This window comes from Neomonachus schauinslandi, chromosome 4 (assembly GCF_002201575.2).
Source record: "Neomonachus schauinslandi chromosome 4, ASM220157v2, whole genome shotgun sequence".
Taxonomy (NCBI): Eukaryota; Metazoa; Chordata; class Mammalia; order Carnivora; family Phocidae; genus Neomonachus; species Neomonachus schauinslandi.
The window spans coordinates 17,702,960-17,717,591 of NC_058406.1; the positions used below are offsets into that span (position 1 = coordinate 17,702,960).

At 43.4% G+C, this 14,632-nt stretch overlaps 1 protein-coding gene across 1 annotated transcript in view; it reads left to right on the forward strand.

Annotated features, from left to right (window-relative positions):
• NIPAL3 (NIPA like domain containing 3) overlaps positions 1–14,632 on the forward strand; it is a 49,927-nt gene that overhangs the window by 12,461 nt on the left and 22,834 nt on the right. The window contains exon 3 of the mRNA XM_021683556.2: positions 14,538–14,606. Coding sequence (XP_021539231.1) covers positions 14,538–14,606 — 69 coding nt within the window. The remainder of the gene's footprint in view (positions 1–14,537; positions 14,607–14,632) is intronic.

Here is a 14,632-nt window from a genome sequence, read left to right on the forward strand (position 1 = left end):
GTGCCTGGGTGGCTCAGTTGGTTAAGTGCCTGCCTTCAGCTCAGGTCATGGTCTCAGGGTCCTGGGATCGAATCCTACATTAGACTCCCTACTCAGCGGGGAGACTGCTTCTCCCTCTCCTCCCTGCTCATGCTCTCTGTCGCTATCTCTGTCTCTCTCAAATAAATAAAATCTTTTTTTTTTTTTTTAAAGGGAGGGTAAAAAGATGGGAAAAGATATTCCATGCAAACAGTAACCAAAAGAGAGCTGGACTGGCTGTACTAACATTAAACAAAATAGACTTTAAGATGAAAATTTTTATGAGTGACAAAGACATTATATAATGGTAAAAGAGTCAATCTATCAAGAAGATATAACAATAATAAAGTAATACATACACCAAAATACATGAAGCAAAAATTGACAGCATGGAAAGAAGAAACAGGCAGTTCAGCACTTACCCCACTAGCAGAAGATTGGCAAGGAAATAGAAGACTTGAACAACACTATGAATCAATTAGACCCAACCATCATCTATAGAACATCTCACCCAACTGTAGCAAAATACCCATTCTTCTCAATGGGATATGGAACATTCTGTGGGATAGAGCATATGTTAGGCTACAGAACAAATGTCAATAAATTTAGAAGATTGAAATCATACCAAGTATGTTCCCTGACCACAATGGAATAAAATAAGAAATCAATAACAAAAGGAAATTCCTAACAATAAAGTGGGAAGTTGACAAATATGTGAAATTTATTTTTTTTTAATATTTTATTTGATAGAGAAAGAGCACAAGCTGGGAAGGGGGGCAGAGGGAGAAGGAGAAGCAGGCTCCATGCTGAGTAGGGAGCCCGATGCGGGCTCAATCCCAGGACCCTGAGATCATGACCTGAGCCGAAGGCAGACGCTTAACTGCTTAAACGACTGAGCCACCCAGGCGCCCCATAAATATGTGAAATTTAAACAACACACTCCTAAATAACCAGTGGGTTAGTGAAGACATCATAGGGGAATTTAGAAAATACCTAGAGACAATCTCATCCTAATATTCACATGGTGATGCAAAGAACCCCAAGTAGCCAAAGCAGTCTGGGAAAAAGAACAAAGTTGGAGGATGTCAACTTCTTGATTTCAAAACTTACTGCAAAACTAGAGCAATCAAAACAATGTGGTATTGATGTAAGGATAGACCTACAAATCAATACAGAGTCTGAATATAAACCAACACATCTATGGTCAGTTGATTTTCTACAGGGGTGCTAAGACCACTCAGTGAGGAAAGAATAGTCTTTCCAACAAATGATGCAGGAACAACTGGATATCCACATGTGAAAGAATGAAGTTGGTCTCCTTCCTCACATCATGTACAAAAATAACTCAAAATAGATTAAATACCTACATGTAAGAGTTAAAACTATTAAATTCTTGGAAACAGATAGAAGCACACCTTGGAGACATTGCAAGTTTGGTTGTAGATCATCACAATAAAGTGAATATCACAGCAAAGTGAGTCAAATGAATTTTTTGGTCTCCTAGTGCATATAAAATTATGTTTATACTATACTGTAGGCTATTACATGTGCAATAGCATTATGTCTAAAAAACAATGTACATACCTTAATTTAAAAATACTTTAGGGGTGCCTGGGTGGCTGTCAGTTAAGTTGCTGACTCTTGACTTCGCTTGGGTCATGGTCTCAGGGTCCTGGGATCCAGCCCCGCATTGGGCTCCACACTCAGCTGGGAATCTGCTTGAGATTCTCTCCCTCTCCCTTTGCCCCTCTCCCTCTGCCCCTCCCCCTGCTTGTGCATGCTCTCTCGCTCTAAAATAAATAAATAAATCTTCAAAGAAAATAAATAAAAATACAAATACTTTATTGCTTAAAAATGCAAATCACTATCTGAGCTTCAGCAAGTCACAATCTTTTTGCTGGTGGAGGGTCTTGCCTCTGTGGTGATGGCTGCTGACTGATCAAGGTGCTGGGTGCTGAAGATGGAAGCAGCTGCGGCAGTTTCTTAAAATAAGACAACAGTGAAGTTGGCTACATTGACTGACTCTTCCTTTCATGAATGATTTCTCTGTAGCGTGTAATGCTGTTTGAAAGCCTTTTACCCACAGTAGAATGTCATTCAAAAATGGAGTCAATCCTCTCAAACCCTGCTGCTGCTTTATCAACCAAGTTTATATAATATTCCAAGTCAATTGCTTCATTTCAACGATCTTCACAGCATCTTCACCCGAAGATTCCATCCACCACTTTCTTTGCTCATCCATAAGAAGCACCTCCTCGGGGCACCTGGGTGGCTCAGTGGGTTGAGTGGCCCACTCTTGAGGTCATCTGAGGTCATGATCTCAGGGTTGTGGGATCAAGCCCCACATCGGGCTCTGCACTCAGCGTGGGGTCTGCTTGAGATTCTCTCTCTCCCTTTCCCTCTGCCTCTCCCCTTGCTCACATTCACGCTCTCTTTCTCACTCTCTTTCTCAAATAAATAAAATCTTTTTAAAAAATACTAAAGAAGACCTTCTTATCGGTTCAAGTTTTATCATGAGATTGCAGCCATTCAGTCCCATCTTCAGGCTCCACTTCTCGTTCTAGCTCTCTTGCTGTTAACACCACATCTGCAGCTACTTCCCCCACTGAAGTCTTGACCCCCTCACAGTCATCCACGAGGGTGGGAATCAGTTTATTCCTGTGTATGTTGATATTTTGACCTCTTTCCATGAATCATGAATGTTCTTAATGGCATCTCAAATGGTGAATCCTTCCCTGAAAGTTTTCAGTTTACTTTGCCCAGATTCATCAGAGAAATCACTCTCTATGGTGGCTATAGCTTAAGAAATGTATTTCTTTGGTTTTTTTTTTTTTTAAGATTTTATTTATTTATTTTAGAGAGCGCAGGGGGAGGAGCAGAGGAAGAGGGATAAGCAGACTCCATGCTGAGCACAGAGCCTCATGTGGGGCTCCATCTCACAACTCAGATCATGACCTGAGCTGAAATCAGGAGTCAGATGCCCAACTGACTGAGCTGCCCAGGCACCCCAAGAAATATATTTCTTAAATAATAAGACTTGAAAGTTGAAATTACTCCTTGATCCATGGGCTGCAGAATGGATGATGTATTAGCAGGCATGAAAATAACATTAATCTCGATGTACATCTCCATCAGAGCTCTTGGGTGATCAAGTGCATTGTCAATGAGCAGTAATGTTTTGGAAGAAATCTTTTTTTCCTGTGCTGTAAGTCTCAACAGTGGGCTTAAAATATTTGATAAACCATGTTGTCAACAGATGTGCTCTCATCCAGGCTCTGTTGCTCTATTTATAGAGCATAGGCAGAGTAGATTTAGTATAAGTCTTAAGGACCCTAGGATTTTTGGAATGGCAAATGAACATTGGCTTCAGCTTAAAGTCACCAGCTGCATTAGCCCTTAACAACACAGTCAGCCTGTGCTTCTTTTAAATTTTTTTTTTTAAGTAGGCTCCAAGCCCAGAGTGGAGCCCAGTGTTGGGCCTGAACCCACAACCCTGAGATCAAGACTCTAACTGAGATCAAGAGTCAGATGTTGGGGCGCCTGGGTGGCTCAGTTGGTTAAGTGACTGCCTTAGGCTCAGGTCATGATCCTGGAGTCCTGGGATCGAGTCCCACATCGGGCTCCCTGCTCAGCAGGGAGTCTGCTTCTCCCTCTGACCCTCCCCCCTCTCATGCTCTCTCTATCTCATTCTCTCTCTCAAATAAATAAATAAAATCTTTAAAAAAAAAAAAAAAGTCAGATGTTAATCAACTGAGCCACCCAGGTGCCCCTGTCCTTTAAAGCTTCTAAACCAGGCATTGACTTCTCTCCAGCTATGAAAGTTCTCAATGGCATCTTGGTCTACATTGAAAATCTGTTGTTTAGTTAGCCACCTTCATCAGTTATCTGAGCTAGATCTTCTGGAGAACTGGCTGCAGCTTCTACATCAGCACTTGCTGCTTCAGCTTCACCTTGTACTTTTATTTTATGGAGATGGCTTCTTTTCTTAAACCTCATGAACCAACCTCTGCTAGCTTCAGACTTCCCTTCTGCAGCTTCTTCCCTTCACTCAACCTCATAGAATTGAAGAGAATGAGGGCTTTGCTGTGGATGAGGCTCTGGCTTAAGGAATTCAGTGGCTGGTTTGATCTTCTAACCAGACCACTCATACTTTCTCCATATCAGCGATAAGGCTGTTTTGCTTTCTTATCATTCATGTGTTCACTGGAGTAGCACTTTTAATTTCCTTCAAGAACTTTTGCTTTGCATTCACAACTTGACTAACTGTTTGGTGCAGGAAGCCTAGCTTTCAGTCCATCTAGCTTTTGAACATGCCTTCCTCACTGAGCTTAATCATTTCTAGCTTTTATTTTTTAATTAAAAAAAATTTTTTTAGGGGCGCCTGGGTGGCTCAGTTGGTTAAGCGACTGCCTTCGGCTCAGGTCATGATCCTGGAGTCCCGGGATCGAGTCCTGCATCGGGCTCCCTGCTCGGCGGGGAGCCTGCTTCTCCCTCTGACCCTCCCCCCTCTCATGTGCTCTCTGTCTCTCTCATTCTCTCTGTCTCAAATAAATAAATAAAATCTTTAAAAAAAAAATTTTTTTTAAGTAATCTCTATACCCAACATGGGGCTCAAACCTACAGCCTTGAGATCAAGAGTTGCATGCTCTACCAACTAAGCCAGCCAGGCGCCCCAATCATTTCTAGCTTTTGATTTAAAGTGAGAGACATTTGGAGGGCGCCTGGGTGGCTCAGATGGTTAAGCGTCTGCCTTCGGCTCAGGTCATGATCCCAGGATCCTGGGATCGAGTCCTGCATCGGGCTCCCTGCTAGGTGGGGAGCCCGCTTCTCTCTCTGCCTCTGCCTCTCTGTCTCTCTGACTCTCATGAATAAATAAATAAAACATTAAAAAAAAAAAAAGATAAAGTGAGAGACATTTGGTTTTCCTTTCACTTGAACACTGAGAGGCCATTGTAGGCTTGTTAATTGGCCTAATTTCACGATTGTGTCTCAGAACATAGAGGCCCAGGACAGGGAGAGAGACAGGCAATAGCCTCTTGATGGAGCAGCCAGAAGACACAAAGCATTTATTGACTATGGTTCATGGCACCCCAGAACAATTACAGTTATAACATCAAAGATCATTGATACAGATTACCTTAACAAATATAATAATAGTGCAAAGTGCACTAAAGGAAAGCACAGTGAAACAAGGTATGCCTGTATAAATTTTTGTGAACTTGGATTAGGATTAGTTTTCTAATGGTCTGTGGCCATACCACCCTGAACACACCTGATCTCGTCTGATCTCAGAAGCTAAGCAGGGTTGGGCCTGGTTAGTACTTGGATGGGAGAAAAAAAACAAAACTGGATTATGACACCAAATGCATGGCAACAAAAGAAAAAATAGATAACCTTCATCAAAATTAAAACTTATATACATCAAAGCACTTTATCAAGAATAAAAATATGACCCACAGAATAAAAGAGAATATTTGTAAATCATATATTTGGCAAAAGTTTAGTATCCAAATATATAAAGAACTCTTAAACCTCAAAATTTTCTTTAATGTGCAAAAAGGTTGCACAACATTGTGAGCGTACTAAATGCCGCTGACTTGTACTCTTTAAGATGGTTAATGGTCAATTTTTATTATATGTGAATCTTACCTCAATTTTTTAAAAATAGGCAAAGAAGATGAATGGGTAGTAAGCATGTGGAAAGATGCTCAGCATCATTAGTCGTTAGGGAACTGCATTATCAAAACCACAACTAGATACTTCTGCATACCCGTTAGGGTGGCTATCATAAATTTTTAAAAAAGGAAAATAGACTGAGCACCTGGGTGGCTCAGTCAGTTAAGCATCTGACTCTTGATTTCAGCCAGGTCATGATCTCAGGGTTGTGAGATCAAGCCCCAGGTCAAGCTCTGCGCTCAGTGGGAAGTCTGCTTGAGATTCTCTCTCTCCCTTCTCTCTGCCCCTCCCCCTGGTGTGTGCTACACCCCCCTTTAAAATAAATAAATAAATCTTTAAAAAATAAAAAATAAGTAAAAAGGAAAATAACAAGTGTGGGTGAAGATGTGGAGAAATTGGAGCCACTATGGAAAACCATTTGACAGTTTCCCCCCAAAAGTTAAAATAGTCACTATAGATACCCAAGAGAATAAAAAAAATATGTTTGTATGAAAACTTGTACAAGCATGTTAATAACATTGTTTGCAATAGACAGAAAGCGGAGATCACTCAAATGTAACTGGTGAATGGATAAACAAAATGTATTATATCCATTGATGGAATATTATTTCACCATAAAAAGGAATGAAGTACGGGTACATGTTATAACATATGAACCTTAAAAACATTATGCTCAGGGCGCCTGGGTGGCTCAGTCGGTTGAGCGGCTGCCTTCGGCTCAGGTCATGATCCCAGGGTCCTGGGATCGAGTCCCGCATCGGGGTCCCTGCTCAGTGGAGAGTCTGCTTCTCCTTCTCCCTCTGCCTGCCCCTCTGCCTACTTGTGCTCTCTCTCTATCTCTCTGTCAAATAAATAAATAAAATCTTTAAAAAAAAAAAAACAACATTATGCTCAGTGAAAGAAACCAGACACAACCACATACTGTAGGATTCCATTTATACGAACTGCCCAAAATAGGCAAGTCCGCAGAGACAGGAAGTAGATTAGTGGTGACCAGGGGCCGGGGTACTGGGGAGTGGAGAGGGACTGCTAATGGGTTTGGAGTTTCTTTTTTGGGATGGTGGAAATGCTCGGGATTTAGAGTGGTGTGGTTGTACAACACTGATGAAACTGGTCATTTCGAGTATTATGTTGCAACTGTAGAGATCAGATCTTGCACCCCGTTTGTTGTTGCGTGTTGTGGTTTGTTAGTGTTTCTTGTTTTGTGATTTTTCTAAACTCTCTTTGTAAAGTCTGTGTCCTCTATGTGGGCAGCCTGATGAAGTCTGTTCCTCTTAAGTGGTCAGCTTGAGTTTTGACAGTTTCCTTATCCACCTAGAGCCAGAAAAGGGAAAAAAAAAAAAAAAAAAAGGAGGAAAGAAACCTCCCCAAATTCTCCCAGTCTTTGCAGATTGGTTGTGTTGGGGCCTTCCGCTGCTTAGCCAGGCTGTTTACACTCACTCTGCCTTAGCCTTTGCTCCCTACTTGCACCCCACCAGAAGGCCAGCCAGGGGTGAAGGCTACTGTTTTCTCAGGTGTTTTTGGAGCATGCATCCAGCCCTGGCTACATGCTTGGCCTTTTCAATTCCTCAGTGTGTGTGGAAACTTAAAAAGCTCTTACCCTCTATGTATCTCTTTTCCCAGACTATTCTGCCCAGGCTTTTCCTTCTGTCTGTTGCTCATCCTGAGTACTGTCCCTTGCCCTAAGCTGTTACACAGCCTTTAAAGGCTTTGACCATAAAGAGCCTGGGAAGGTAAGAACCCACAACCACGGTTTAAAAAAAATAATAAGGGGTGCCTGGGTGGCTCAGTTGGTTAGGCGACTGCCTTTGGCCCAGGTCGTAATCCTGGAGTCCTGGGATTGAGTCCCGCATCGGGCTCCCTGCTCAGCAGGGAGTCTGCTTCTCCCTTTGACCCTCCCCCCTCTCATGCTCTCTCTATCTCATTCTCTCTCTCAAATAAATTAAAAAATCTTTAAAAAAAATAAAAAAAAATAATAAGTAGTTTCATTTATTGGTCTCTCTGCATCCTTGTGGCTGCCACAGATCTGGGGTGTAAGGGATGGGAGGCAGGCAATTTAAAATGCCACTGTGTTTTTGTACCATAAAGCAATGGCTTCTTTCTTCACCATGCCTTCCTCTGGTTGTTACATGTTTTTGGCTAGACTGCAGAGTTGTATAAAAATGTGATTCTGATGGGTTTTGCCAGCTCATTAGTTGTTTTTCTGAAGGGATGGGTTCCTGAAATTCTCTATGCCACTGCTTTTTCAATGACATCACTCATAACGTTGTGAATATACCAAAAACCACTGAATGGGATACTTTAAAAAGGTCAAAATGGTAAATTTTTATGATTTATGAATCTTACCTCAATAAAAAAAGGTAATGATGGGTTAAATAAAGGTATACTAGGTTTATAGAATGGCCTTAAAGAACATTTAGAGGCAGGCATTAAAATGGGAAGACATTAAAATACCTTAGCTGGGCAAAGAAAGGGGTGGGGGAATTAAGCAGTAGAATCATATACACTCGAATCAGATGGAAATGAAAGTCGCCTGTTAGTGATTATCTGGGATAGAATCAGATCTTGAGTCCCAAATAAAAATCGCTGGATCGTTAAGTAACCCTGGTTTATCAAGGAAGTGTGTCAGTTAGCTACTGCTGTGTAACAAACCACCTGAAAACCTAAACTTAAAAACAACAACCATTTTACTGCTCATAATTCCACAGGTCAAGAATCTGGACAGGATCCAAAGAATTGAAATCAGGATCTAAAAGAGATAATAGCACTTCAATGTTGATTGCAGTACTATTCACAATAGTCAAGATGTGGAAATAACCTAAATGCCCATTGATAGACGAATGAAGAAAGAAAATGTGATGCATACACACAGTGGAATATTATGCAGCCTTGTAAAAGACATCTTGCAATATGTGACAACATGGATGAACCTTGAAGACAGAATGCTAAGTAAAATAAGTGCTGTGGGCTAAATGTTTGTCACCACCCCCCATTTATATGTTAAAGCCCTAATCCCCAGTGTGATGCTTTGGAGGTAGGAACTTCGGAGATAATTAGGTCATGAAGGTGGTGTCCTCATGAATGAGATTAGTGCTCTTTTTTTTAAAGATTTTATTTATTTATTTGACAGAGAGACAGCAAGAGAGGGAACACAAGCAGGGGGAGTGGGAGAGGGAGAAGCAGGCCTCCCGCAGAGCAGGGAGCCCGATGTGGGGCTCGATCCCAGGACCCTGGGAGCATGACCTGAGCCCAAGGCAGACGCTTAATGACTGAGCCACCCAGGCGCCCCGAGATTAGTGCTCTTATAAGAAGAGATACAAGAAGGGGATAATCTCTCTCTGACATGTGAGGATACACTAAGAAGGTGTACAGCTGCAAACCAGGAAGAGAACTCTAAGCAGGAATAGAATCAACCAAAACCTTGATCTTGGACTTCCCAGCCTCTAGAACTGTGTGAAATAAATGTTTATTAAGTCACCCAGTCTGTGGTATTTGTTAGAGCAGCCTAAACTAAGACAGTAAGCCAGTCACAGACAGACAAATACTGTATGATTCCACCTCTATGGGCTGTCTACCAGAGTCAAACTCATAGAATCAGAGAGGAGGATGGTGGTTGCTGGGGCTGGTGGGGTGGGGAAATGGGAGTTGCTAAATCAATAGGCATGAAGTCTCAATATGGAAGATGAATACGTTCTAGAGATCTTTGTGCCTATAACAGTAATACATTGTACACCTAAGTTGTTAAGAGGGTAATCTTAGGTTAAGTGTTCTTATAATAGTTTTTTTAAGAAACAAAGAATGTGGGCAGAGCTCACAGCAATGACTCATCTTTGCTCCATATAGTATTGTCTCGGGTGCTGGGCTGGGGCTGGGGCTGGAGCTGGAGAATCCAAGATGGAGTTACTCATGCCTGGAGCCTCAACTGGGATGGCTTACTCAGCTGGCAGTTGGCTGAGATGGCTGGGCCTGTCTCTTCTCTGGGTGTCGATCAGGCCCACTTGTATATCTGTTTGGTCTTTCACAGGTGCCCCTCTCTTCTTATGGATAGGCTGGACTTCTTTATATGTGGTTGAGTTTCCTTCTGTGCAAAAGTAGAAGTTACACAGCCTGAACCCAGAAGTCCCCCAGCTTCATCCCCATGTCATGCTGTTGATCACAAACCCATCCAGATTCAAGTGTTGGGGAGTTGACGGGAGTTGTGAGAGAAATGGCGGCCATCACTGCAATTTACTACAAATGGTAACCCCAACTTCAGGGCAGTGTAATTGTGAAAGTTAATGGAAAAAATCCTGCCTCTCCACCAGGCCTCCACTGACACCACCCAGTTAGGAGAAGGGTGTTTCATTGCTGCCAGCCAGGGGTAGAGGTCCAGGCTCCCCATGTGGGCTCTTTTCACTCTGTGGGGCCGGGGGCGGGGAGGCCTCATCACTGGACCCCAGATCCCTCCTTGGCGTTCTCTGATAGTCCCAGCATGTGAGTTGAGGTGCCTTGTAATAGCCATGAAAGGTTGGAAATCTAGGCCCCCTACTTGGCTTATGCTGGCGTGGAGTGGGTGGGGTATCTTTTTTTTTTTCCTGTGATGTTTGAAACAGCACTTGTCCTAAAGTTTTCTGTCTTGCTTGGCTGCTCATCTGTTGGTCTTTTGACTAGAGAGCACAGGCTTTTCTTAGAGCTTTTTGGTCTGTACTCGTTGATACTCCCAGGTTGCCCATTTCTTCAGCTTCAAGTTCGAGGTATGTGAGGTAAAGAGAAGAGCCAGGAACCCACCACCATGTCGTTCCTCAGGCCCCCAGCAACCTAGCCTGTCTGCCTTCTTCTCTCTACCTTTCAGAGTTGTCTTGTGTTTGCTTTATATGTAATGTCCAAGGTTTCCAATTGTACACAGCAGGAAGCATAGGAAAAAGTAAGTCTACTCCATCTTGCTGAAAGCAGAAGTTCTGTAATTTGCTTTTTAAATTGAAAGGAATAACAGAATTTATTGTATGTAAACAGCATTAGACGGTTTAAGAGATCAGATTCCTTATATTCGTAAGTGCAATTTATTAGACTTATAAGAGTTTCTTAGTTCCTTAGTAAGATTTTGTTAAAAGAAACTAGATTCATGAATCTGTTACTTCTATAGCAAATATAATTTTTTTAAGAAATCAAAGTCATGCAGATAGCCTTTTTTTGTCTGCAAAAGCCATCCCTCTAAGAGGAGAAAGAAGAAGAAATGAACATTCATCCCCCATGCCCCCAACTCCCTCCCTTACTAGGAGTTGGACTAATTATAAACATGTTCCCAAACCGTGTACAGTGAAGCATTGACTCAGGTTCTGTGAGGCAAGTAACAGAAACCAGGTCTTCAGCAAAAAAGACTGGGACTGCTCCCAGAATGGAAGGAAGAGCTAGAGAAGCAGGCTTCTGGAAGTCACGGGCACCAGGATGGCTCCTGGCCTTGCCCAGTCCTGGCCTTGGGCAGCAATGAGCCCAGACTTCTTTCAGCCTTCATGCTTCTCTGTTCAAGATTTGGACTCCAGAGGGGCACCCCAGTCAGTGAAGTGTCTGACTCCTGATTTCAGCCCAGGTCATGATCTCCGTCTGGGTTGTGAGATCGAGCCCCATATCGGGCTCCATGCTGAGTGCTGAGTGCTGAGTGTGGAGCCTGCTTAAGATTCTCTCTTCCTCTCCCTCTGTCCCTCCCCCGCCCAACTGGCATGCTCTCTCTCTCTTAAAAAAAAATAAGGGAGAGATAAATATATATAAATATCTCCCAGACAGAGTTTCTGACCTGCCTGGCTTGGGTCAAGCTTGGTTCATAGGCCCACCGTGGTCCAGGGGAGGATGGAGCACTTGGAATGAGAGTCCTAACAAGACCATACAAGGGGGAGCTGGGGGCATGGGGGAGTGCTCCACAGCAAAATCAGGGTGCTATTACCAAAAGAAAAGGAATGTGGTTAAGGTGGCAGGTGTGAGCATCACAGATGCCTGCAGACTAAGAGTTCTAGAGCCTCAGAGGTTTGGGACACCTGGGGTGGACGAGGGAGACCTGCCTGTGAGAGCCTCTAACCTGGTGCGCTGTGGGCCTCCAAGCAGTGGACCAAGGGTCCAGTGTTTCCCAAACTTATTTAACCATGATGTGCTTTTTGCGTCAGAACTCCACTGACATCTCTAGGAACCCAGTTAGGGAAACCCTGGCCTGGTTGATCTCCAGTGACCCTTTCAGCTCTGAGATCCTGTAATCCTACAGGACAGACATGGTTTCTGCTTAATTCTGTCTGAGAAGAGACAACAAAAACACATAAAACAGGGCGCCTGGGTGGCTCAGTCGTTAAGCGTCTGCCTTCAACTCAGGTCATGATCCCAGGGTCCTGGGATCAAGCCCCGCATCAGGCTCCCTGCTCAGCGGGAAAGCCTGCTTCTCCCTCTCCCACTCCCCCTGCTTGTGTTCCCTCTCTCACTGTGTCTCTCTCTGTCAAATAAATAAATAAAATCTTAAAAAAAAACCAAAAAACACATAAAACAGAGATGGAGAAGGACCAAGGAGGTGCAGCTCAGGCTATGAGAGCCATCTTGGGAAGAAGTGGAAGCCATCTCCCTTGGGTCCATGAGATGCCCCCATTGACCTTCTATTAATGAGTTGTTGTATAAAGTGAAATGAACATAAGTCAGTTTCCTGCCTGGCCTGGTCCTTCACTTGCTTTCTGTTGACAGTCTGGCCCTGACCAGGGGCTTAGGTGAGGCCTAGAAGGTCCCTTGGAGGTTATCTGGGCCAGCATCTACATTTTCCAGACAAGGACATACAAGCCTGATGAAGGGAAGGGACTCATCTAAGGTCATGTTGTGACGAGGCAGCAAGGATGGACCTAGAACCCAGGTCTCCTGGCTCCCAGCTCAGCGTCTTTCCTTTATTCTGCAGTGCTGCCTCTTGCTGGGGACAAAGTCAAGGCAGCCATGGTGGTTTCCATCAGTAGACATCCCCTCCCTCCTTCCACCGTAACCCACAGTGGACTGCCTTCTTAGCTGTCTAGGCCCTCAGCATTCCAGGGAAGAGGGGAGTAGAGGGTCAGAGTGTTGACTTCCTGCCTTACACTTGCTAATTACCTGTCTTCCAGATGAATTGCAAGACTGTTTTGTGGTCTTGTTCACTCTTGATTTGCTAGCGCCCGGCCCAGGCCTTGAAGAACTGGCAGATTTCACAGGGAGGGCGGCTAGGTGGGAGGAATATCTCGCGCAAAGGGGGAGTTGGAAAAGGCCCATCCTGGGCAGGGAGGATTCATATCTGGCTAAGATAGAACATTCTTTGGTGTTTAGTGGCGAAATAATGCTGGAGGGCATGTGGGGGACATAGTATAGTATGGTTTAAATGCTGAGGCAAGTACCCTTTAACCCAGCAGTCCTTCTTCTAAGAATTTATCCCAAGGGAGTAATCCTCATAAATGCACAAAAATGCATGTACTCAGATATTCAATCACAGTGGTGTTTAAAAAAAAAAAAGAAACAGCCTAAGTGTCCAGCAATGGAGAAGCAATGATATAAAATATGGCACATCCAAATGACGAGTTATTTGGTATTTATTAAAAATGATGAATTAGGGCGCCTGGGTGGCTCAGTTGGTTAAGCAACTGCCTTCGGCTCGGGTCATGATCCTGGAGTCCCGGGATCGAGCCCCACATCGGGCTCCCTGCTCAGCGAGGAGCCTGCTTCTCCCTCTGACCCTCCCCCCTCTCATGTGCTCTCTCTCATTCTCTCTCTCTCAAATAAATAAATAAAATCTTTAAAAAAAAAAAAAATGACGAATTAGGGGCACCTAGGTGGCTTAGTCAGTTGAGGGTCTGCCTTCAGCTCAGGTCATGATCTCAGGGTCCTGGGATCGAGCTCCGTGTCAGGCTCCCTGCTCAGGGGGAGTCTGCTTCTCCCTCCTCCTCTGCCCTTCCCCACCCAACTCATGCTCTCTCGTCCTCTTGCTTTCAAATAAATAAATCTTTTTTTTAAATGATGAATTAAATATACCTGAAAGGAGAATGTGTTTATAATATCTTATGTAAAAGAACAGGTTATAAAAGAGATTATAATCTCATTTTTATAAAATGAACTAACATTGTCATTCATATCTGAATTTATGGACAGAAAAAAATTTTACAAGAACAATAAAAGTTTACAAGAACAAAATGTTTGCAATAGTGAGCTCTGGGTTTAGAATTACGGTGGCTTTTCTATTTTGTTGTGATTGTTATTCTTCCTATCATTTCTTTATGTTTCCTAATTATTGTACAATGAATATATGTCTGGTAATTGTCTTCTGAAGTTAAAAGAAGATGCCATGCTAAAGAATCTGAACCTTATTCTTAAGGTTCAGAAGTTACATGTTTGTAAATGAAATCATTAAAAATGCCCTAAGCAGATTAGCCAGTTTAAAGAGTCTCATTGAGACCCCTCCGGGAACATGAAGACCCCATTGATAAAATGGCAAATGGTATCCCCGCCTGTGTTTCTCTTTTAAATTCTGATTTCTGAATGTTGCTTTCCTACACAAGACTGCAGTGAGTCAGTACATTAAGGAAAGAGCAGAGCGGATTTAGGCCTTATCAGGTCATCGTGACCGGTGGACAGAGGACATTGCTTTCTGGAAGTGTCCAGCTCAGGGCAGTGTGTTGTAAACCAACAAGGCAGCCGCACTAACCTTGAGTAGTAAAATGTAAAACTCCAATAAAAGGCCTGGGATGCGGCTTTGTGGTAGATGTTTTTCTGGTTTTGTTTTGCGACAGTGAACAGTGGGGTTTCCTATGCCCCCCCCCCACCCCGCCCCAGGGCCCTTTAGCTTAGACCCAGCTCACATCTGCTCCTGTGAACTTTCCTTACAGGAAAACCTGATCGGCGCCCTTTTGGCAATTTTTGGGCACCTTGTGGTCAGCATTGCGCTTAACCTACAGGTAAGTCTCGTCACTAGCACTATCTG